The 24,266-nt window shown below is 38.3% G+C and overlaps 1 protein-coding gene across 1 annotated transcript in view; it reads left to right on the plus strand.

Annotated features, from left to right (window-relative positions):
* Positions 1–24,266, plus strand: part of NIBAN1 (niban apoptosis regulator 1) — a 161,668-nt gene that overhangs the window by 68,881 nt on the left and 68,521 nt on the right. Inside the window, exons 3-5 of the mRNA XM_037825176.1 lie at positions 1,953–2,084; positions 5,206–5,320; positions 9,524–9,691. Of these exons, the coding sequence (XP_037681104.1) occupies positions 1,953–2,084; positions 5,206–5,320; positions 9,524–9,691 (415 nt within the window). The remainder of the gene's footprint in view (positions 1–1,952; positions 2,085–5,205; positions 5,321–9,523; positions 9,692–24,266) is intronic.

Below are 24,266 nucleotides of genomic sequence, written 5' to 3' on the forward strand. Positions count from 1 at the left end.
ACACGATGGTACCGTGGATTAGGGTGGTGGTGGCAGGGGTGTGGGAAGTGGTCCAAGTCAGCATGCATTTGAGACAGAGATGATAGAATTGTCAATGGATTGGGTGTGAGATAATAGAAGAAGAGAGAAATAAGTATGACTTACTGGTTTTTAGTCAGAGAAAAGGAGTGGTTGGAGTTGCCTGTTACTCAGAAGGAAGATTGGGATGAGTGAGAATCATGGTTCACTTTGGGCTATGTTAAGTTTGACACGCTTGTTTGATATTCATCTGAGGAAATATTGCAAAGATAGTTGTAGGTATGATCTGGATCTCAATGCTGTTGAGGCTATAGGTACAAATTGCGGAGTTGCCAGCTTCTAACTGATATTTAAAGCCATAAGATACAACTTAGGGAGAAAGTATAGACAGAGCAAATAAGAGGTTCCACTACCAAGCCCTGGCCCCTCTAACATTTAGAGGTCAGAAAGAAGACAGGTTCCAGCAAGATGGTAAAGTCTGTGAAGTAGGAGAAAAACCAGAAAAGTGTAATGTGCCAAAAAGAAAATGAAGGTGTTTCAAGGAGGGAGTAATCAATGAGTTAAATATTGCTGAGAGGTTAAGTTAACCAATAGAATTAGCAGCACAGGTATGTAAGGATACCTCTTTCCTATAAAACTAGTTCTCAAACTTTGGGAACCTTGTTAAAATGCAAATTCTAGGCCACACCCGTAATAAATTGATATAGGAAGTCCAGGGTGAGGCCACTTTTTTAACAAGTGTATTTGTTGCTTTATATGATCCAGGATTAAAAAATTCTACACATGAGAACCATAAAGTTCAGTTTATATAATGGTTTAAAAGTTCAGTGTGTACAATGGTTTCATCCTCATCTAAAGAAAACAGTGAGGTCCTCTCTTACCCATTTTTTCCCCTCCCTCTTACCTTTTAACAAGGCAAGAAAGGAGACTGTCTCATTTTTCTTCAGGACAGAATATTAGTTACTAGAATTTGGAAGGGAATGAATTTCATCCCATAGATGATTCTTAAACCAGAATGACATATCTGCCTTCTCTGTATGGTTCATATGAATTTTTGTTTGAAAGGAGAGAGTAAAGTTTCTAAAAACACTGTGATTTTGTAATAATGGGAAAATAAATGTAAATTCATTAACAGCATATAAAAGACAAGAGGCCCATTTCCTATATTTTGAAAAAATACAGGACTTGTACAATAAGCCAGATAGGAATTATCCCATATACAATGAACCCAATGGAAGACCTAATGAGAAATCTAACCGAAACTCCCACAGCATATATGTCACCAGGGTTAATGAGAAACTCCCAGACTCAGAAGCTTTTAAGTAGAAGAGGTAGAACTGAGGGTTGCTGGCTTGGTGCAAATAGCAAACATCGTATCCTTGAGGAGTACGGGGATGGACTGTTTACAGCCTGGCTCCCCCTGGGCTTTGGGGTCTTGGAAAGGTGCTGAGCACTGACTCTTGAGGCTGTGCCTGAAGGTGTGATGAATAGGGAAGAGCCTGTTAATTCTTCTGTTTTCCCAGGACTTAATACTGAGAAACGTTCAGGGTGTTATGACCACAGGATAGATAGATGTTCCCGACTTAAATTGTCTTATTGCATTCTCTCTCTTCCACAGAGTTTATTAAGCATTTATTAGTGCCAAGTGTATGCAAAGATGGCCCTATTCATACAATCACTTTGATCATATGCTTCTGTTCCTGTAATATAATGGAAGGAAATAAAAACCACAAAACTATGAATAAGACAATACTTTGCATTTGTTCTGGAGGTGTAGGAAAAGGAATTTGTGAAGGGAAGGGAGGGAAGCGAAAATTTTCCCAGAATCTCAGAACAAGATAGTTTCCTAAAACAGTCCCTGAAATACCATGGATAGACTTAGTAGTAACATATTTTATCTTCTGTTGTAATAGTCAATTGTGTTTTTCTTTAAGCCACCTTTGGAGCCTGGGACTGTTTTGTATGAAGCAGAGGTATCCCAGTTTGCTGATGATATAAAGAAATGGAAGGACAGATACATTGTGATTAAAAATGATTTTGCTGTGGAGAGCTATGAGAACAAAGAGGTAAGACATTTGCTCCTTACTATTGGTTCTTGCAATATTCTTAAACGTTGGCAGTGTTGATTGGCATGCCCTCTCCTTTGAGATCAACTCATCCTGTAAGCATCCACTCATGCAGGTACTCATTTCAGTTAACAAATATTTATTGAATACCTACTACATGCCAAGCGCTATGCTAAGTTCAGGATACTGTATTTAGCAGTAAGTCAGACTGTTGCTTACAGTCTAGTGGGCAAGACAAACTTTAAACATGTAATTGCAAGTGATGGTGAAAATGGAAGATTGTACTGAATGACCAGTGTTTGGGGCAGGAGCCTTTCCAATGGCCATTCAGCCATGAGGCCTCTCTCAGTCGCTGCCCCGATAGCTCTCCTTCTCTACCCTGTGAGCCTCTGTACTTCTAAGCCTCTTATATGACAGGTGGCTGAGGGGTTATTTAATAATAATCTTATTAAAGTGCATTTTCCTGGGTTCCTAGCAATTAGGAACATTTTGAACACTTTATTCCTCTTATGGATATTTTTCTTTTACTTTTTTCCTAGTTATCTCTTTTTTATTTCAGCCAGAGAGTTAGGCCAAATGATCCCAATGGCTCCTTCCATGTCTGGTATTGTGCATGTTTTAACCTATGTAGATTCTCAAGTTCAGTTTGAAGTAAATTGTTACTATATATCAGTTAAAGGCAGATTTAAAACTCCACTCTCTTGACTCCTCAGTTCAGGAGCAGTCAGGACTCCCTCCACTCAGTTCTCTGAACAGTACCCCAGAGGCCAAACCATTAGGAAGAGGCCTCAGGCTGTCAGACCAATGTGTTTCCTTCCCATCTCTGCTGGAAAATAGAAATAAAATACAGAACAAACTTGTTCCGCAGACTACCAGGCAATGCTCCAGTGCTTTCTTAGATAGTCTTATTCTTTTTAGTTTTCATTAAATGAATATTTTCTCTATCAATATTCAATACTTGACTTCCACTCAGAAGCAAATTATAAAATGCACTATAAATAATAATGATGATGATAGCAAATCACCTTTGTATGGCACCTTACACTGATGCCCTTTCGGGGTAGCTAAAGGAGAGGCGGTGTAGCATAATGGCTAATGTGAGCTTTGAATCACACCTTTACCAGGAACAAGATATGTGTCCTTGGGTAAGTTACTAAATCTCGTTGAGCCTCTGTTTTTTTCATCTATGAAATGGTGAGCAGTATCCCTTTGTCACAGTTGTTTGTGAGGATTGAATAAACAAATGTATTGACGTGTTTAGCACATGGCCTGGTCCAGGGTAACTACCCAACATAGAGCAGTCCTTGGTCTGATTACTAATAGTAGTAATAGGAAACACAGAGGTTGTTCTTGGATTTATTGAGGTTATCACTGCATTTGACACTAATTGAAGTTCATTTTAAATTAAGTTTTGGTGTTTTTCTTTTTTACCTTTTTTACACTTACTCCCTCTACTTGCAATTTGAAGATTATGCTGCTTTCTTTTCTTGCGCATCATTTCAACTGAACCTCTTCAAGTTGTTAAGATATAGGAACTGAATTTAGTTACTATATATAAAAGAAACAACTTGCAAGTTTTAAAAAAATGTCCATTAAGTTTGACATTATTTATCAAGGTTTTAATAATGTCCTATTTTTTTTTAATTTACAGAGGAGTATTTTTATTTTAGTTTCACCTAGCAGTTATACATTCATTACCTAACAGTTGACTATTATTTTATTGAATAACTTATAGAGGAGTATTTTTATTTTAATTTCACCTAAGAGTTATACATTGAGTATCTATAAATTGACCATTGTTTTATTGAGAATCCAATTTTAGCTGGTAATTAAGCAGGAGAAAATGAAACCTTCTCATCTGATAATTACTTCCTTCTTCCTGCACACTAGCGCTGGGGCCAGATAGATCTGGGTATGAGTCCTGGATCTGTCACCTTCTCATTTATAAAGTGAAGATAATAACACCTATTTCTTGGTGCTCCTTTGATGACTGACTACCGTAATGTTTATAAAAGCCCGCATTGGGGCCTATGGTAACTAATAACACAATTCAGATTTGAGGCCAGTCCGAACCAAACGTTACTAAATTTTTTGAGACCACACAACTTCAGGTTCTTCTCTGTTATGATCTGGATGCCTGATAGGCTTATGCTGTTGATTAGTGATTCTTACAATTGGCCTGAAAATAAGCATCTTAACTATATGAGAGTTTGTTTTGTTTGTCTTTTCATAAATATATTTTTCGTCAACAATGTCAATCTGTTTGGGTCAGTTATCATATTGATGCAGAATATGTGTTTTAATTTTCATTTAAATTATTTCCAAGAATATGCTCTAGATTTTGGGTTTTTTAGTTTCTTGGTTTCATTTCTTTACTCACCTTTAGGTTACTATCCTCAGAATTTTTCCTGGATTTAAGCCTTCCTGTCAAATGCACATACTTAAATTTTATCTTACCTGTGCATGTTCTTGTGTGTCTTCTCTGCTTTAGCAGTGCTCTGCACCTTTATCAAACAACAGAGCTTCTTGTCAGCTGGCCAGTGTGTGTTCTGATATCACATTATTGCACTTCCATTCCAGATCTTTTTACTGCGAAACAGTCTCACAGCTGAGAGAAAAGTAGTGGCATATTTTATCATGGCAACATATTTATATTTTAGATGAAAATCCATGGCAATCATAATTGCAGTTGCATGTTCCAAAGTGTCATCAGTCACTGTTCATGGCCCACATCAGTCATCAAGAATTTTGTGTAGTTGGGATTGGTGGGCATTATCAGAGTGATTCAGACATTAAGCTCTGAAATGCTAAGTGGGATGCTGAATATCTAGACATTACTGAGATTATGGTTTCCCCAGTTGATAAAATTAACTACAATAAACCTCCCTGAGGCTAGTGGCTATCATTTACCATTTTGTCACCTTCATCCAAAAGTACTAAAGTACTACCTTGCAAGTAGATATGCAAACTGTATTTTTTTAGTAAATGGCTTTAATTCATTGACACAGTGTGGGAATTTCTATCTCTGGGTATATGTGTTGAGATCTATTTTTAATATTCTTGATATTTTCCAAAAAGCCAAATGGAAAAAAAATCATTCACTTGAGCCCTTCTTTTCCAGGCCTATCAGAGAGGAGCTGCTCCTAAAAGCCGAATTCTTCCAGCTGGTGGCAAGGTGTTAACCTCAGAAGACAAATACAATTTATTATCTGATCGGCATTTCCTGGACCCTCTTGGTAAGTTGCTGAGCATTTTTTTCCAAGCCTAAATTCCTCAACTTGCTTTGTTTGGCTAAACCAGTGGTTCTCAACAGGAGTAAAGCCATTTATTAAAAAAATACAGGGACATTTGGCAATATGTGAAGGCATTTTTGGTTGTCACAGTTTGATGGGGCAGTGGGTGATGCTACTGACATCCAGTGTGTAGTGGGGTGCTGCTAAACTTCTCATAATGCACAAGACAGCCCCTGACAGTGAGGAATTATCCAGCCCAGACTGCCAGTCTTGCTGAGGTTGAGAAATCCTGGGGTAGCCCCATATCTCCACAGACAAATAGAAGATGTAGTTTCTCTAAAAGGTCAACATTGAACCTCTTTTATTATTTTAAATCACATTTACTGTGTTTCTAGCACATAGAAATTGTGCTATTGGCAGGTATCTTGAAGCTTCTGGAAATATTGCAGGCTTTGATAACACCACAGAGGGCAGCCGAATAAACAGGTAGGGCTCAGTACATGAAATGTACAATCCCACCTTTCAGTAAGCAAGCCTGGACCTGTTGGGAAATGCTATTTTTCTGATTTTAGGGTGATATGCAATAAAATATTCTAAATTGGCAAAATACTTTTAACAAGTATTACAGTAACTCATAGCTACTGTATAAAAAACATTGCATTTATTAGCATATCTATAAATAATAGCTGATGGTTGTCATGGAAAGAACATTGAACTGAGAATCAAGACTGGATATTTATCTAGTTCTAACTGAGCCACTTATCAACCATATTACCTTAGCAGGCTGCTGAAACTCTCTGTTTCTGTTTTTACTACTCTAAAATAGGGTCTTATAAAACTTGAAAACTGGAAGGGTCTTTCCAGCTCTAATATTCTTTGATTCTCATTCATTTCACTTTTCCATGTAGTGAAATTGATGGATAATATATAGACCAAATAGGGCATTTCATGGAGATTTATGAACTGTAGATAATATAATAACTCCATCTGGCTTTGTATAAATCATTCTACACAGTAATTACTTGGTTTCTTGAAGAGAGCCCTGATTCTTATTAATGGGTATGATCATATCATTAGAATTTATGGAGGCAATAATCATTTTATCAGTTATTATTTCAGTGCAGAAATGCTTAACATAGTGTTTTTAATGACATGGTTATAGGATTAATACGTGGATCATAAACCTAGGTTAACAAATTATTACTAAGTAATTCAGGCTAAGACAACTCTATATTATACATATTATTTTCTAATTCAAATTCTACTTGTATGTTATTTTGACTATGGTGCTACAGCTAAAAATGAGAATACCAGCATGTTGGCTCTTCAGAATCTCTCCAAAAGGACTTTCCAATGAAATAAGTCAGAACAGACAATATGTTTATTGATTTATTGATGAAATCATGTCAGAAGGAATAAAAAGTACAAGGCTGTGTGACTAATACCAGTTGACTCAGGGCTCCAGATTGAGGCATTTCAGTAACTTTTTTGTTGCATGGTATGGACTTCGGAGTTTTAAAAATAGAATATTCTACAATAGATCATTGTAACTGTACTTGGAAAAAATGCAGACTAATAACCTCTGGAAAATTGTTGTAAAAGGTCAAGTGTGAGATAACTTGAGGTTAATAGGAATTAGTTTTATGGGGATTGCTGCAATTTTTAAATGCAAAGGATCAATGTGGCTTTCAGTTATTTGTACAAAATTGTGATGTCTTGCAAAGGGCAGGGAGAATTTTTTCACAAAACCATATTAATCCAGAAGACTGACTGCATGATACTATTTCTACTGGAAAGACACAATGAAGATGGGAGGAATTAACCTTGCTTAAGAAAAAGCACTAAAGGTTTATGAATAAATATATCATCTTTATAGAAAGTTCTGCTAAAATGATGTATCAAAAATTCCCTCATATTTTTCTAAAGTGATTGACATGTGTGGCATTTTGTTAGTCAGAATCTGGTTTGCTGCATACAACAAAAAACTCAAATTAAAGGCATAGAATTTTATCTGATAAGAAATATTTGGATGCTAGCAGTCCAGGACTGGAATGGCAGTTCCATGAATTTGTCAGAAACTCAGGCTCTTTCCATCCTACTCCTCCTTTATCTCTAGGTTGTAGACCTTTATTGGCATGGTCCAAGTTGGCTGCTGGAGTGCCAAACGTAGCTTTCTCATTCCAGATGGCAGGAAGGAGTAAGGGGAGGAGCATGGTATGTCCCTTCTCTTTAAGGATACTTCCAGGAAGTTTCGCATACCACTTCCATTTACAGCCCATTGGCCAGACTTAGAGGCTGTGAGCAGACCAAGCCATAAGGGAGACAAGAAATGTAGTCAGCCTCTTGTCCAACAAAAAATCAGGGGTTTTATTACTAAGAAATCAGGAGAGAACAGCTAATCAGTTATAACTAGTGCCTCTGCTATAGCATTCAATAATTCACTCATCTGTGTGTTCATTCATTTGTTAATTCCTTCATATATTCCAGGCATTGTGCTGATCCTGGTGCACCAGCATGTGCTTCCAGCACATTCCACCTTGTTACCTTCAGGTTTCAGGACATTTAGAACAGGGTTCCCAGATATGACCCCCAGAAGTCTGTTCTTCGTCTAAGCCAGTCCTGATTTTTTAAATATCACAGTAGCATGACTCTGTTCTGGAGTCTCCTTTATGGTTAGCATCCATTTCTTGGAATGTCCAGTGCTTTCTATTGCCTCTTAGAGTCTCTCATTCCCTGAGGTTAGTGGCCATTGTGCAGGCAGGGAGCACAGAATTTCCTCTTCTGTTTGTTCTCCATGACTGGAAATAAGCTGGGCTCATTTAACCAAGCACAATATCATATAATTGTAAGGCATGGAAAGGAATAGGGTTTAGGTGGGGTATCTGAAAAGTAGAATAGTTTAACATGAGTTTATTGGAACTGATTTTGAGGGAAGAGGTAAAAGTCCCATTGTTGAAAACTTTTAACATTCCCTAGGACAATGTTGCACATTCATTCATTCAACAAACTATAGTTGAGCATCTGCTAGGCTCTAACTGTGCAGTGAGCTGAAGATACAATGATAAGTAAGGCAGTCTCCATTCTTTAGGGGCTCAGGATCCAGGGCAGGGGACCTGCTTGCTGGCCAGGGGGACTTTGTGAGAATCAATGGGGGAGCTTACTTCGCTCTCCATCCCCACCCACAGTGTGGGCACCAGACATGAAAACAGATCTTAACAACATCTCGGGAGAACAAGGAAAGGAGCACCCAATTCTGTCTCTGGTGCCAGGGGCAGGTGCCAGGGAAGGTAGCTTTTGAACTGATTTTTGAAGGTCGATGAAAATTTTCTAGGTGAAGAAACATAATGAAAGGGAAGGAGGTAAGGGTAATATGGACTGCAGGAACAATTTATAAAAAGTCATGTAATGGATGAGCACACCCAGGGAGAATGGAGAATACAGGGACTGAGAGTGGAACAGAAACCAGCACAGAACAGAACAAACACCAACACTTAAGGGAGGGATGAAAGAGGGGACAGAGGATCCAATAAAGATGACAAAGAAGAAACAATTAAAAAAAAAAAACATGAAGGAAACCAGGAGAGGGAGTTGCTCCTGAAATTGAAGGGAGAGAGAATGTTTTCAAAACAGGGTTTGGTTAGCAGCAACAGATGTTTCAGATCAGATGAAAAAGACAGGTAATAAAGAAGAAGCCATGGGTTGACAGAATAACAGTAGTGCCTCAGCCATCGGGTTTCAGGAGCTCGTGGGCCAGACAGGTGAGAGAACGGGGTGATGGTGTGAAGACAGCAAGTTGGTTTCTGTCAAGAAGCCTGGTAGTGACAGGGAAGAGTGAGAGGGTGCAAGGCAGAGAGCAGAGCTGGTGGAGCAGAGGCCTGCCGGGCCAGCAGGACCAGTCCCTGCCTGCGCAGACGGGGTAGTCCGCAGCAGGTAGCATGGGAGAATGAGCTCTGCTGGTGGGCTACTTAGATGTGAGGGAGCTGAGGGAGATGGCTGATGGCCTCTGTTGTCCCTTTGGAGAAGGAGGCGATGCATCTGCTGGAGTGAGGCAGGTGAAGCTGGTGGAGGGGTGCTGGAGGAGCGTGAACTCTGATTTTCCCCCACTCAGACCAACTTTCCACCCCATGGCCTTCACTGCCTGAAACAAGTATTCTGAATAAAAGATCTATGTTTTTAACACATATTGATGTTTTCAATTATCTTTAGCGCCCAGTGAGAAAGAGAATGCTCAGCCCTTTGTGGTCCTGCCCAAGGAATTCCCGGTGTACCTGTGGCTGCCATTCCTCAGACATGGCTGCTTCTGTTTCCAGGAGGCCTCTGAGCAGAGGAAGTTCAGTGCTGTCCTGAGTGACTGCATCAGACATCTGAATCACGGTATGGCACAGCTTCCTTCTTGTCCCCAGCTGGGCTGCATTTTCTGAGTTTGTCCTGGTCAGTAATCCATTACAGTGATTCCTAGAAAGAGTCACAGATGGTGCTGCCCTAGGGACATCAGTGGTGGGAAGGGGAGGGAAACCAAGTGAAGGAAGAGAATTTATTGTACACAAGGAGCGTGGTCTGCCTGCTGGTTGTTCAGTCACTTTGGGAAGTCTCCGTAAAACAGAATGTAGAACAGTTACCTAATGCAAGGATGGGCATGCATTCTGAGTGCTGTATTCATGCACATAATTTCTCCCTTTTCTTAGTGTTTATATTTTTAATCTAAATGTCAGCAAGAGTGTGTCACTTGTCTCTGGAAAAACCCTAGTCTTTATGGCATTTCTTGTTTATCTTCACCTTCATTCTGAATGATAGTTACTCATTTAAAAACAGTGGCATTTCCCAACCAATGTTCTCAAACTTGAGGGTTCAAACAGATTATTAAAACACGGATTCTTCGGCCCCATCCACAGATATTCCGATTCACTGGGTCTGAGGTGGAGCCCTGGAATTTGCTTTACCAACAAGCTGCCAGGTGCCGTTGGTCTGTCAGCCACACTTGGAGAGACATTGCTTCAGGCTGCTTTGCCTCTACATATGGGATTTAAATACTACTACATCTATTTTTAAAAAGAGACTTTTCAATCAAATATGTGGCATTTTTGATGAATTGATGCAAATGCTGGTTTTTCTGGACTCCACAAAGCCTTTGGCTGCTGCTAACAGCCTTTGTTCTTTGGTAGTGGGAGAGGCCACCAGTCAGCCAGTCAGATATTATCGAGAGCCGAGTCTACACAGCCTCTGTCTGGGGGTTAGGAACAGAGTAATGATTAAGTGCAGTTTCTCTCTCAAGGAGTCCAAACTCGGACAGAGAGGGGGGACAAACCCATGCACGAATTCTCAAGATAGTCTGATAGTTATCAAAGCTAATGTGTTAAAGAACAGCTCCAGGTGAGTGCCTAGTGAAGAAGGAAATAGAGTACTTGAGGCTTGTCGGGGGAGGCCTCTTTGAGAAGGTGACATTTGAGGTAAGTCAACTTGTGCATTTGTGCCTTTATTTCCTAATATGGCTAATTTCACTTTACACTGTAAAGTTCTGAGGTTTCCCTGAGAGTGTCAGAATCACAGAGCAAGTCACCATGATGAATCTCAGCCTGTTCTTGGTTTTACTAGTGTCTTGATAGGAGGCTAATGGAAAAACATAATGTCACTTTGTTTTGCTGTGGCAACTGTGAGTATCGTTGGTCATGATTTTGGCTCATAACTCTTCAGGGGCTTTACGAAATGATGCCCTTGTTAATATCTTGCCTTGTAGTTTTGATGTTTTAGAGACAAAGAATGGTACAGCAATGCCTTCTCCATCTGGCTCGTTTTCTCATATGCTTAACACCTTTTGTGTTCAGAGCCTTGGTCTAGTATGAACACGCAGTTGGCACTAAACACAAGAACCGCGGAGTTTCACTAAGCAGAGAATGTTCTCTGCACAGCCAGATGGAACTTGCTGCATTCCCCCTTCCATGTACATAATAGGAATTTCTCTGAGTTGTTTTGGATGATATGTAGGCTGCATTAGACAGACTCCATTTATGGAAGATTTCAGTTGACTCAAAACCTAACTCTGCTCTCCAGTATGTTATCAAAGGCACTGAGATAATAGGGTCCAACCAAGTTGCCCTGGTTCTCTGTAACATTCCTTTGTCCACAAACCACTTTTCCCTTGCTGAGGCTTTTTGCAGACTTAATATGATTTGGCATAACTCCCAGTAGCTGCAGTCAATACCGGAGACCATCAGAACATTGTAAGGAATAGTCCTTGTCTGTCATGTGCCAATAACTTCATGGGTCTTCACTTCTCACCTCCATTTCTGTGCTTTTGATGGCACAATATATCACTCATCTTCAGCTGAGTTGTGCGTCTTTTACTGGGTCACTTTTTCTGTTCCAATCTCTCTGTTATTCATTGTATGATCTTGGATACACTGCTGAAATGTTTTCACAAGCTGCGAGTTAACTATTTTTTTTCAAACTTATGGAATAGTTTAGAAATAAATGTAAAATTTGGCATGAGGTAATGGCCAAAAATGCTGAAGGGGATAAGGGGAGGCTGGTGACTTCTATACCCTTGCAAATAGAGTAAAGGTTCATCTGCTGTTGCTGTTATAAAGTAGCATTGCTTCTTTGGTAACCATGTGCCTCTGTTGAGAGCTGGTCCTAGACCTTCTAGCAGCTGATGCTGAGCCACTATTCATCTGGTCCACTTACAAGTGTCCAGGGATCTTTGAGGAAAGATAATTTTATTCCTTTACGGTCAGTTCCACCAAGAACATCTGTCATGTGGGTTTCCTAGAATACATCCCTTAATGCTCAAATCCCACTTTGACCCAGCCCACTTGTCAGAATAGGTCCAGGTATTCTTGTCCATTCCTTCTGAATCTGGAGCTGCTTCTCCTGTTCCTCTTGATGGGGTGGGTGCATTCCCTATTTAACCCTGACAAGGGCCTGGTACACCCTGTTCTTGGACAATAAGCCCATTTGCTAAGGTAGTTAAAGGAAAGTAGGGGGTCTGTGTTCCTCCCTTCTTCAGGGGAGGTGCTGCCTCTAAGTGTGTCAAGGATTATTTACACTCTGAAGGAGAATAAAGGTGGATTTTGGGGGCATGTGGTCCCTGAGCAGGCATAAAAAACCCTGCAAGATTAGTCTTCAGCAGAACATCCCACTCAAACTCACTGGACTAGGTATCAAGCCCAGAGCAGCTGCTCCCCTCTGTCCCTTTTGGAATCACACTGCAGTCACTTCTCCCTGATCAGGGAAGGCCACTGTCCTGAGCATCTGCTGTCATGAAATGGGACTAATGGAGAGCCAAGGTATTCCAAGACAGTCTCATCCAAAAATTCAGCCCTGTTCTTCAGAATTTTAGTTTGCCAGATGTGATCATTATAGTTACAGGGATATAGTTAAAACTTGACAAATAATAGAAGGTTGTACACATGCAACGTGTACTAATGATCATTCTCAATACTAATCTATTGTTTCAGCTCAGGATAATCATTCCTTGGCACGTGGACTTTGCAGGAAGGGGAAAAAGTGTTCTTGGCAGGAGGGTAGGATATATGAGGGCCAGGATGGAGCATGGACCATTAGAGGAACTGAAAGAATTTGGTATAGCTGGAGAGCTGCCAAGTGAGAATGAAGAGATGGGCAAAGGCCAGGGTACAAAGGGGCTTTGTGATGCAGACTAAGGAATTTGAGCTTTATTCTAATAGCAATGGAAAACCATTATAGGGTTTTAAGCACATAAGTGACCCAATCAGATGCACGTTTTAGAAAGGTCATACTGACTGCAGTATGGAGAGCGGAGAGGGGTTATCATGCCAGGAAGTCACTTGGAAATCTTTTGGCAGGCCACAGATGATGTAGCCTACATCAGAATGGTGACAGTGGGGCTGGATAAGAGAGACATCTGGAAGTAGAAACAACAGAATTTGGGCATAGATAGGAATTGGGGAGTGAAGCAGTGGGAGACCCCAAGGCAGATGCCCAGGTTTCTGTCATTCTCTGAAATGGGAACATTGTATGAGGAGGAGCAGGTTCTACTGCTCTGTTCAGCAGATGCTTAGTTGGAGGGGTCTGTGGGCATCCAGGTGAGGGCGTCTAGTAGACTAAACAAGGAGCATGATCAAATGGAGACACAGTGGGCATCAGCAGCCTGTGTGCGGTCATTGGATCAGTGGATGACTTTGTGGGAAGGAGGTAGATTGGGAGCCCTTCAGAGGCGGAGGCTATCTTTTATCTCTATTCCCAGCAGTTGGCCAAGAGCCTAACACCTGGTACAGGCTCTGTGGAGGGAGAATAAATGGATGAAAGATAATGTCCATTTTCCATCCTTAAGTATAGTAGCACATATGCCCATGTGTGAAAAAGTATGGGGGCATGTGTGGTGTGCAGTTTAAAGATGCTTGTAGTCCAAATCTATAAATATTAGGGTAAAATGGATTGGTGCCTTTATGATATATAAATCCCTGTTAAATACTACCTTACACAAAATTCACTCATTACATGGATCTATGATTTTATTGTTGTTCCTTTAGGCGACATATTCATCGGGAGTGCAAGGCTCTTGTGAAATTTGGTAACTCAATAAGGCTATCTTGGACTCACCCTCTTCCTACAGATACGTACTCAATTGTCTCTTCTTTTTATTTCAAGTTCACTGCTCCCAACTTGCTTTGGGACTCAAATAAAAACTATTCCCATTTTATTTTATTTGATCTTTTCATAGTTGCTGCCACCTCTTTCTATATGTAACAATCAGATAAATCATCTTTAAAGCATTATTTCTGTCATGGCATCTTTTAGTGTAATCCTTCGTGGGCACTGCTGTTGTCAAAAGGATGAAACACTCATTCCAAACAGACTGGTGTGTGACCTTGCAGTCTTATTTCCTACTACTCTCAAGCATAAGTCTCTTTGCCCCCCAACCTTTTTGTCCTACTCCTCCTGCCTGTTTTGAATGGAACTTTTTCATGAACATCTTTGGCCTTTGCTTACTCCTGGAACACCCACTCCTCCTTTCCACCTATTCGATTTCTCAGTTGTTTCTTCGAGTACATGCTTAATTCTAACCCCTGCCATGAAGGTCATGATGATGACTTCTTTTGAGCAAATCCTAGCCTCTACTATCTGTCCCACTGACTGCCTTGTAGTATTCATTTTCATGTCTATTTGTCCTGTTTCTCTGATGTATTGCAAGTTCCTCGAGGCAAGTCATGTGTTATACTTCCTTAGAATCCCCCCATGGTGCTAGGACAAGTACTTGTGTTCCATAAAATGGTTTAAAGACACTATTGAATGTAAATGTGATTTTATATGACAAATTATAAATGTGGTTTGGCCTAATTAATACACACACTGGCATACATGATTGAAGAAATTGATCACTATAAAGTCACTGTATTCATTCTAAAGGATTTGAGGGACAAGGCAGTCAGATGTTAGAAGGCAGCCATGACTGGATGAATGGTGATTTGGGAAAGGAGGTCAAATGCTGGGGAAGCTTTGTTCAACAGCACTGTGCTTGCTTGAAAGAGCCAGGATTGGACTAAACAGATGCCAGTGTCCATATCATCATGAACACTAAGGAAGAAGGGAGTTTAGAACATCTGGGTGGCGTGAAGGGCACACAGACCAAAAAAGATAATATACTAGAAGACCCTAGAGGATTTCAATGAAAGGACCACAATGATGTAAAGGCATTCTGCAAACCTCTCCTTCAAGCTAGACTAGGACCACTCTAGTTCAGTCACGATAACAATTATAAAATTCAAGGGCACTTGTGAAGGAGCGAGTCAGGCTGAATGTGGAGCCATAGTGATGATTAAAGTTTGAAATTGGTTACTCTAGGTGTTGTATGCCTTAAGCTCCCATCCCTGAAATCCCCTGTCAAATCAAATACGTTTATCAGATTTGACTTTGACCCTTGCCCATTTTAGGTGTTCAATAAATGTTGCTGAATTGAATTGAATTTTAGAACAGAAAAGGATCTTACAATTCAATTCAGATAGAGCAAATCCTTTTTTGTGTATTTATTTGAACGTGATGTGTTATGCTCTTTAGGCACTCAACAGGAGGTCTCAGATCTATTTTCACCAACTTTATTTCTACTTGGTACAGTCTCTCCTAAGCCCATTATCACCCATAAAGCAAGTTCATTACTTGAGGGACAAAGTCCTGGTGAGAAAACTGATCAATTTTAACCTAAAATAAATGACTTTTATTCTGTAATATTTGAAAATACCATATGTTTTGTGGCACATGCCTATATTTATAGACCCACACCTATCTATGAGTCAGAAAATTCGAACTTATGCTTAGGCTCTTTTGGACACTTTTACTATCAAATAAATAATGTTTGACTTGAGTTAGAGTAATAAAAACATAATTTTTATAAACATCTATTGAATGCTTTTACTTATTAAAAAATTCTATAGTATATTTTTGTTGCAATATGTAAATATCTCTCTGCAGTGAAAACAAAATGGTTGGTAATTATGGTTTAATAAGTAACTAGGTACCAATTTCCAGTTTTCATAGGACTGTCCCAAACAAAATTCTTTAAGAGGGTTCTCTCTGCTTGGAGACTAATTCTCTCCTTGAGTTTAGCCTGTTCTATTTGCTTTTCGTAGTTAATACTCTACAAATTAATTCCTCTCTATCTATCCCTTTGTATGTAATTTTCTCTTAAGAAGTTATCACTTCTCCCTCTCTGACCCTTGCTTAGTGTTCAGAAAACTCCAGTTTGGAAGGGACCTTTATGAACACCTATTCTAACCCCTCAGAAGGTATTTATGATGAGGCTCAAATAATGAGTAATGTGCCCAAGGTTACAGCTGGTTAGTGACAGACAGCCAGTTTTCCTGACACCCAGTCCTTGACATCTGTTTCAGTTACGCTTACCATGTTGTCTTCTCAGCATACTTTTTAACAGACTCATTCATCCTTCTGTCATTTTAAACACATTGCTATTAAATTACTTTTGTGACATATTTCCATGATCAAGAGTGAAGCAAATTCAGAACTACTCACTGGAGATCATTTGAAACCTGGGATATGATTGGTTTTTTGATAAGTACTATCTGAGTTTAATTCAATATTCTGCCACCAGCTAAACATGACTATATCTTTTAGTTTAGATGTGCTCTGAAAAGAAAATATTTAATTATGTAGCTTGTATACTAATCAAGTTTTATGCAGTCTAAAAGGCAAACCATATATGATATTATGCAATTTAAATTAAAACTGTAATTTGTATTAAGGAACATTATATTGCTTGTGAGGACATGGGTTGGAATACTTTAAAAATAATAGATTTAAAACATACTTTTGTATTATTTATAATTAGGAATTTACTTAAATTACCTGAAGCTTTCAAAACAATCTAAGTGTTGGAACTGAAAGAACAGTTCTCCGTCAGGGACCAGAATAAATAAAACTGCTTTCTTTCAGCCTTTTGGCATTTATCACTTCCAGTGCATATATAGTCTTAGGTTCATTTGTTGCCTAAAGCTGTGTTGCCATGGAACTGCATCTGAATACTTCTTTTGACGTGTCAAATATGTTGTCATTTCGGTGAAACCCCTGGTGTAACTGATTTCTGACCTCCCCCACTTCCATTGATCCAAGTAGTTATTTGATCTAATTGCATGTATACTTTGGTATGAAGGTCTAAAAGTTTATGAGTAGGGTAGTTAAGGGTGACAAATTGGGACAACAACAAAAAAAGGTTAAACAAGAAGAGAGTTGAAGTTAATTTAAGCAAAACTTTTTTTTTCTTGTTGCCTGTGTTACTTGAATTGGTTGGATTCCAAAATCACTGGACAGTTTTTGACGTTGTTATGACTTACATTGGCAACACTTGACCAGCTTTAAAGTTTTTTTTTTACTTGTGGTTGGACTATGGTACGGTCTCAACATACTCGTTAAAATGACAGTGCATATCTTCTATGGTTGTTTTAATATTTTACTATGTTGTTAAATGATGAACATTATGAAATAACTCTATTTGGCATATATCTCTGGGATTCTTTAAAAAAATCAACATTCAGGAGAGTGTGGAAAAAATCATGATCTGTTATGGGATGATGAGCCAGGTTCTTCCTTCTCATACCAGCTATAAACTTCTAGCATGTGAGGTGGAAGGGAACCGGGCTAGGGGCCACCTGCTCTTTACCACATTAGTAGTTTTGAGTTTTTAAAAACAAATATTGAGTTGGCATAAAGGAATGTTTATAAAATATGTAGAAGATATAAAGAAAATTACTGTTACTTCTGAAATTTCTTATTGGCCCCTCTCAGAATCTATTATTTTCTTTCCCCTTCGAGAGGACACCATTCTACATTTTGCATGTGCAGGTTTTTTTTTTTTTTTAATACTTTAATCACATATAGTTAACCATTTTTCATGTTAAAAAATTTTGATCCATATGGAATTTTATTATTTGTCTTCTTCCATAACTTCCTTTTGTCAATATTATATTCCAGAGATTCACCTGTTATTGCTGGTAGTTGTAATTGATTAATTTTCAATGACAAAAATATTCTGTTATATTAGACTGTGATTTTTAATTCCATTTTACTGTTTAAAGGCATTTGGGTTTTCCATTATTTATTAAAATAATGTCACCATGAACACTCCCTGTTTGTTGCTGACTTAAAGAAATTCAATTTTGATTAGGTTTACTAATGTTCTTAGAGAAATTTCTTATCTATGCTAATGAGTGTATTTGGCCTACAGTTTTCCTATTTTGCAGTGATATTTTCAGTTTTTGCTATCAAGATTATTTTTGAATCATAAAATGAATTAGAGAGTGCCCCTAACCACTTTTCTATAATATGAAATCGTTTGTATAGGAGTAGAATTATTTGCATTTTTCATATTTGGTAGAGCTTGCTTGTAAAACTATCTTGGGTTGGTGTTCTTTTTGAGGGAAGATTTTAAACTATTGACTTAAAATTTTTAATAGTTATAGGATTATCCATTTTTTTCTTGCTCTTTGTAGGTTAGTTTTAGTGGGTTATAGGTTTTTAGAAATTCATCCATTTTGGTTTAAAAGTTAGTGACACAAAATTATATATAATATAATCTTACATTTTTAAAAATATATTCATGACATCCTCTTTTATTCTCTGTGGCATCTATAGGTGTTTTCCTCTTTATTTCTAGTATTGTTTATTTTTGCCTCTTTTCTTCCTTGATTATACTTCCTAGAAGCTTGTCAATTTTATTAGCTTTTTCAAAGAATCAAATTAGGAATTAGCTAATGATTATTGTATGTTTGTTTTCCACTACATCAATTTCTGATGTTATCTTTTTCATTACCTTTCCATATTCCTTGGGCTTTATTTTGTTGTTTTTTCCCCTTTACTTCTTGAGATAGATGCTTAGCTCATTTGGATTACTTTTAAATGCTTGCAAATTCTTTGACACTCCTTTCTTCAAAAAATGAACTCTAATTTTCCTCCTCTTGAATGTGGGCTACACTTAGTGATCCTATGAATGGAATAAGGCAGAAATGATGCTATGTGACCTCCAAGGATAGGGCACCAGAATAATAGCTTCTGGAGGTACCATCCCAATCAAGATGCTTCAGGATTCCATCCCCCTACAGAATCTTTGAACAACCAGAAAAAAACCTGCAAAAACATCTTCTCAGAACTCCAGAAAATAATTAAAGGACTGTAATAACAGATGAGTGCCAAATTAAAAAAAAAAAAAAAAGGCTTCTTAGCAGTAGGATCTCTTGGCACCCTGGCTGGCCCCTCTTGCACCCCTCACTGATTTTGTGCAGAGCCAGCTTATGCTCTCAGTGCAGCTCCCTAGTCCCTGTTCCAGAGGGAGCAGAATAAACTGGGAACATGAATATTTGGCCCAATCTGTCTGGTGGTGGCCTGAGAGACTTTTTATCCCAGAACTTGCCCTGCATTTAAAAGGTGGCTCACCAAGCTCTGCCACAGAACACTATGAGAAGACAGTCAAGGGGCTGCCTGGGCAAGGGGTTGCTGGCTGTAGGACACGCAGGACAGTGCCTGAGATCATGAAGAAACTTTTTCCTGAGGAAGAGTGGACATTTGTATTCGTGTAAATAGGGTAATTCCTATACCAAAGGCACATGCCCAAGACAAGATGCGGGATCAGGGTAGCCCCTTTGCTTTGGACTGAAGCAACTCTAATTCTGTGGATAAGCCCTGAAGAAGAGCACTTACACAGGTCTGCTGAGACTGGGAAATGGGTTTTCTTTTTTTTCCCCTTCATTTTTAGCTCCTGGAATTCAAGGAAAACTGTGTCACCACACTAGCTAAATACATGCTTAAGGAACAGAGACCTTAGAGTCTAAATTTCAGTGACAACACATTATTGATGTCCAGGTTGCAACAAAAGATTACAAAACATACAAAGAAACAGGACATGGCAGCCCAGGCAAAGGAGAAAATTAAAGCATTAGAAACCATCAATGAGGAGGGTCAGACCCGGTACATATCAGAGAAAGGCTTTTTAAAAATGGTCTTTGTATTAGTCAGGGTTCTCCAGGGAAACAAAACCAACAGGAGATATCAATAAATAGTATGAGATTTTATAAAAGTGTCTCATGCAACTGTGGGGATGCACAAGTCCAAATTCCATAGGGCAGGCTACAAGCTGGCACTCCGATGAAGGTCTTCGATGAATTCCCCAGGAGACGCTGGCTGGCTGAAGTAGAGATGAAAGTTATCTCTTCTGACTGCTGAAGTCATTAGCTCCCCCTTAAAAGCCTTCAACTGATTAGATTAAACATCTGTCATTGTGGAAGACATTCCCCTTAGGCAACTGCCGATGTAATCAGCCACAGATGCAACCAACATACTGACGATTTAAGTCTACGAAATGTCCTCACAGCAACAGATAGGCCAGTACTTAACTTGATAAGACAGCTGGGCACCATCACCTAGCCAAGGTGACACATGGACCTAACCATCACAGTCCTAAATATGTTCAAAGAGCTAACAGAAAACATGGGCAAAAAACTAAAGGAAATATACTCTATACATAACAACGAGACAGAGGATTCCTACCTCACAGCTTATACAAAAATCAACTCAAAGTGGATCAAAGACCTTAATATAAGAGCCAGAACTATCAAACTCCTAGAAGAAAACATAGGAAAGCATCTTTGGGACCTTGTGTTAGGCAATGGTTTCTTAGACTTTACACCCAAAGCACAAGCAACAAAAGAAAAAAAATAGATAAATGGGAGCTCATCAAAATTAAAAGCTTTTGTGCCTCAAAGGAATTTATCATGAAAGTAAAATGACAACCTACACAATGGGAGAAAATACTTGGAAACCACATATCCAATAAAGATGTAATATCCAGAATGAATAAAGAAATCCTTCAACTTAACAACAAAAGCCTGATTATAAAATGGGCAAAAGACTTGAAAGGGTATTTCCTCAAAGGAGATACACAAATGGCTAAAAAGCACATGAAAAGATATTCAACATCATTGCCCATCAGTGAAATGCAAATCAAAACCACAATGAGACCCCATTTCACAACCATTAGAATGGCTGCTGTTAGAAAAACAGAAAATAACAAGTGTTGAAGAAGATGCAGAGAAATAGAAATACTCATTTATTGCTGCTATTTATTTTTCCTTGAATTTCTGTTAATAGTTGAATTACATATTTCAAGACTCTGTTACTAGATGGATACATGCTTACAGTTGTAATACCTTCCTAGTGAATTGAATTTTTCTACTTATATCTCTGTTAATGCTTTTTGCCTAAAAGTCTATTGTATCTAATATTACTATAGTTGAATATCATCTTTCTTTCTTTTTTCTTTTTTTTAGGGCTTGCATGGAATATCTATTTAAAAAACATCTAATGTCTTTGTCTTTTAAATGGCGCTTAGTCTATTTACATCTTTTATTACTTGTACTTTTTATTCTAAATGTGCTATCTTATTTCATGTTTTATATATCCTACCTTTTCTGTTTCCTTTTCTTGCCATCTTCTGGATTGATTATTATTGCTATACAATAGAAATTTGTATATGCTATTTCTATTTTGTCAGTGGTTGCCCTAGAAATTTTAGCCTTCATAACTTAACAAAGCCAAAAATTAATTAACATCCTTACCTTTCTCTCAAAAAATACAGAGACCATACAACACTCATGCTTACAGGGCATTTTATTTAAATATGTTTATTTTTAAACCTCAAATACATTATTATTGCTGTTTTATACAGTTTTAATGTATAGCATACATTTACTACTCTGATCATAAATTCACCTTGCATCTCAAATCCTCTATCTGAAGTACATCCTTTAAAATTTCCTTTAGTGTTCATGGCACACTTTTTCAGTTTTTATTTATCTAAAAATGTCTTTATTTCATCCTTTTCTTAAAAGATATTTTTACTGATATGAAATTCTGGGGTAGCACTTATTTTCTCTCACGACATTAAATATTTTATTCCACCATCTTCTGGCTTCCATTGAGGATAAGAAGTAGTTTGTAATCAGCCTAATTATTGTTCCCTTGAATGTAATTTGATTTTTCACCCTTTTTAATCTTCTCTTTGTCTCTGGTGTTCTGAAATTTCCACAAGAATCTATCTTATCTGTGATTTCCTATTTTTTATACTCCTTAAGATTGTTGGGTTTTCCTGAATCTATGGGTTATTGTTTAATCAGTTCTGGAAAATTCTCAGCCATTATCTCTTCTTCTGCCCCATTCTCTTTTTTCCTATTGGAAATCTGATTAGATGTATATTAGATATTCTGTCTTCCATATCTCTTAACCTTTCATTTTATAATTTCCTTCTTTTTTTCTCTTTTCCAAATAATGTCTCTATATATGCCTTTCAGTTCTCTACTTCTGTCTTCACGTGTATTTAATCTATTAAACCCATGCATTGAGCTTTTATCTGAATTTTTATATTTTTCATTTCCAGGAATTATTTTGGTTCTTTTTCTAATCTAAATGACCATTTAAAATAATCTTTATTCATATTTCAATTCCTTCTCTTATTTTTAAAACATATTAAACTTAAATATTTTAAATTCTGCATTTGCTAAATCCATTATCTGAAATCTTCATGGGTTGTATTCTGCTGTCTGTTATTTGTGCTTGTCCTTGCTCAAGGTATCTTACTAACTTCTGTACTTTGTGATTTCTGCTGATGAGCTCATATTTCTTTGAGGTCACAATTGAAGGTGAGTTCCCAGAAAAAATTTGTGTTTTCTCTTATCAGATGCTTGAGGGCACCAAAAGATATTTTGGACCACCCAGCTAATGTTGAATTTAGGCCATAAAAGTTGTGGTGACCTGCTTGTGATTCTGATTTCTCAAGGGACATATTTATTTATCTCCTTCACTCAATGCCAAGTTTTGAGAAAGGTATTTTCCTTGTAATGGACTAAGACATTTGTATGCAGGTACTTTCTTTGGATTAGATGTCCTACCTTATGTGGATTGGAACTTTGATTCTGGGAGGCTGTGAAAAGTGTAGTTCAAGATCATTAGGTACAAATTAACACCCTCAAAGAGAAAGCTAGCTTCAAGGCTTGGCTTACCTTTTTGGGTTCCATACTTTATTGCCAGGTCATCAAAGCATTTAAAAATATTTTTTAATGTAATTTGTGCAGATTTTTGGGGGGTGGGGGAGTAAGAGGATTGGTTAAGGTGTGGAGCCTACCATATTTCTGGACACCTATAGATAAAAGTGAATGGTGTTGACAAGTTAACAGTCACCAATAGCAGTTTTATAAAAGCTGTCTTTGAAGCACCCATTCACTTTGCAATCAGGTTACAATGCCTTGGAGGTTCTGCAGCTGCATATTTGCCACTCTGCCTCATCTAGGAAAAAAGTCTCAAAAGTTAAAGCTGACAATCAAAATATTTTCAAGGTTTGGTCTGTGCTGGTTTGTATAAATTATGTCCCCCAGAAAAAGCCATATTCTTTAATGGAATCTTGTGGGGGCAGATGTAGTAGTGTTGATTAGGTTGGAACCTACTGATTGTTTCCATGGAGATGTGACCCATCCAACTGTGAGTGATACCTTTGATTAGGGTATGACCTCTTGATTGAATGTTTCCATGGAAATGTGGCTCCGCCCATTCAGGGTGGGTCTTGATGAGTTCACTGGAGTCCTATAAAAAGAGCTCACCATCAGAGGGACCCCAGAAAGCAACTGAGAGTGACATTTTGAAGAGGAGCTGCAGTTAAGAGAGGGCAACATACCCCAAGAACAACATTTTGGAGAACGCCATTTTGAAAAGCAACCTGGGAGCAAGCAGACGCCACCCACGTGCCTTCCCAGCTAACAGAGGTTTTCCAGATGCCAATGGCCATCCTCCAGTGAAGATAACCTATTGTTGATGCCTTACCTCGGGCATTTTATGGCCTTAAGACTGTACCTTTGTAACCAAATCACCCCCCTTTATAAAAGCCAGTCCATTTCTGGTGTTTTCCAAAACAGCAGCATTAGCAAACCGGAACAAGGTCCTCTTTAGGCATCACTGTTCCAGTAAACTCTATGTTGACTGAATGCTCTCTGCAACCATAGCACACATCAGGATATGACAATAATAATGGATGAGCCTCAGTCATCAAAATAAATATAAATAATGTCCTACATTCCATATGTAAGATGATAGAGAAATGTGAGAAACATTTTAAGAAGCTTGCCATTAAAAATTGTTCAAACCTTTCCTCTACATAAAAGGTTAACTCTCAGCTTTTTGAAAACTTTGCTTAATCAGAAGATCTTATTCATTTAGGCTTATCCATAGACAAGGATTTTTAGCATTGTTTTTCAAAATGTGACCTGTCAAGCACTTCCATCTGACTGACTAGGTATGGAGTCAGGATGGAGGTGGGGAGACAGTTGGTAAAAATTTCAAATTCACTGGCTTTACCCCAGACCTAGGGAATTAGAATCTCCAGGGAAGGGGGCCCTTTAAAATTAGAGAATCATTGTTGCTTAGGTTT

This window comes from Choloepus didactylus, chromosome 2 (genome assembly GCF_015220235.1).
Source record: "Choloepus didactylus isolate mChoDid1 chromosome 2, mChoDid1.pri, whole genome shotgun sequence".
In the NCBI taxonomy this organism is placed as follows: Eukaryota; Metazoa; Chordata; class Mammalia; order Pilosa; family Megalonychidae; genus Choloepus; species Choloepus didactylus.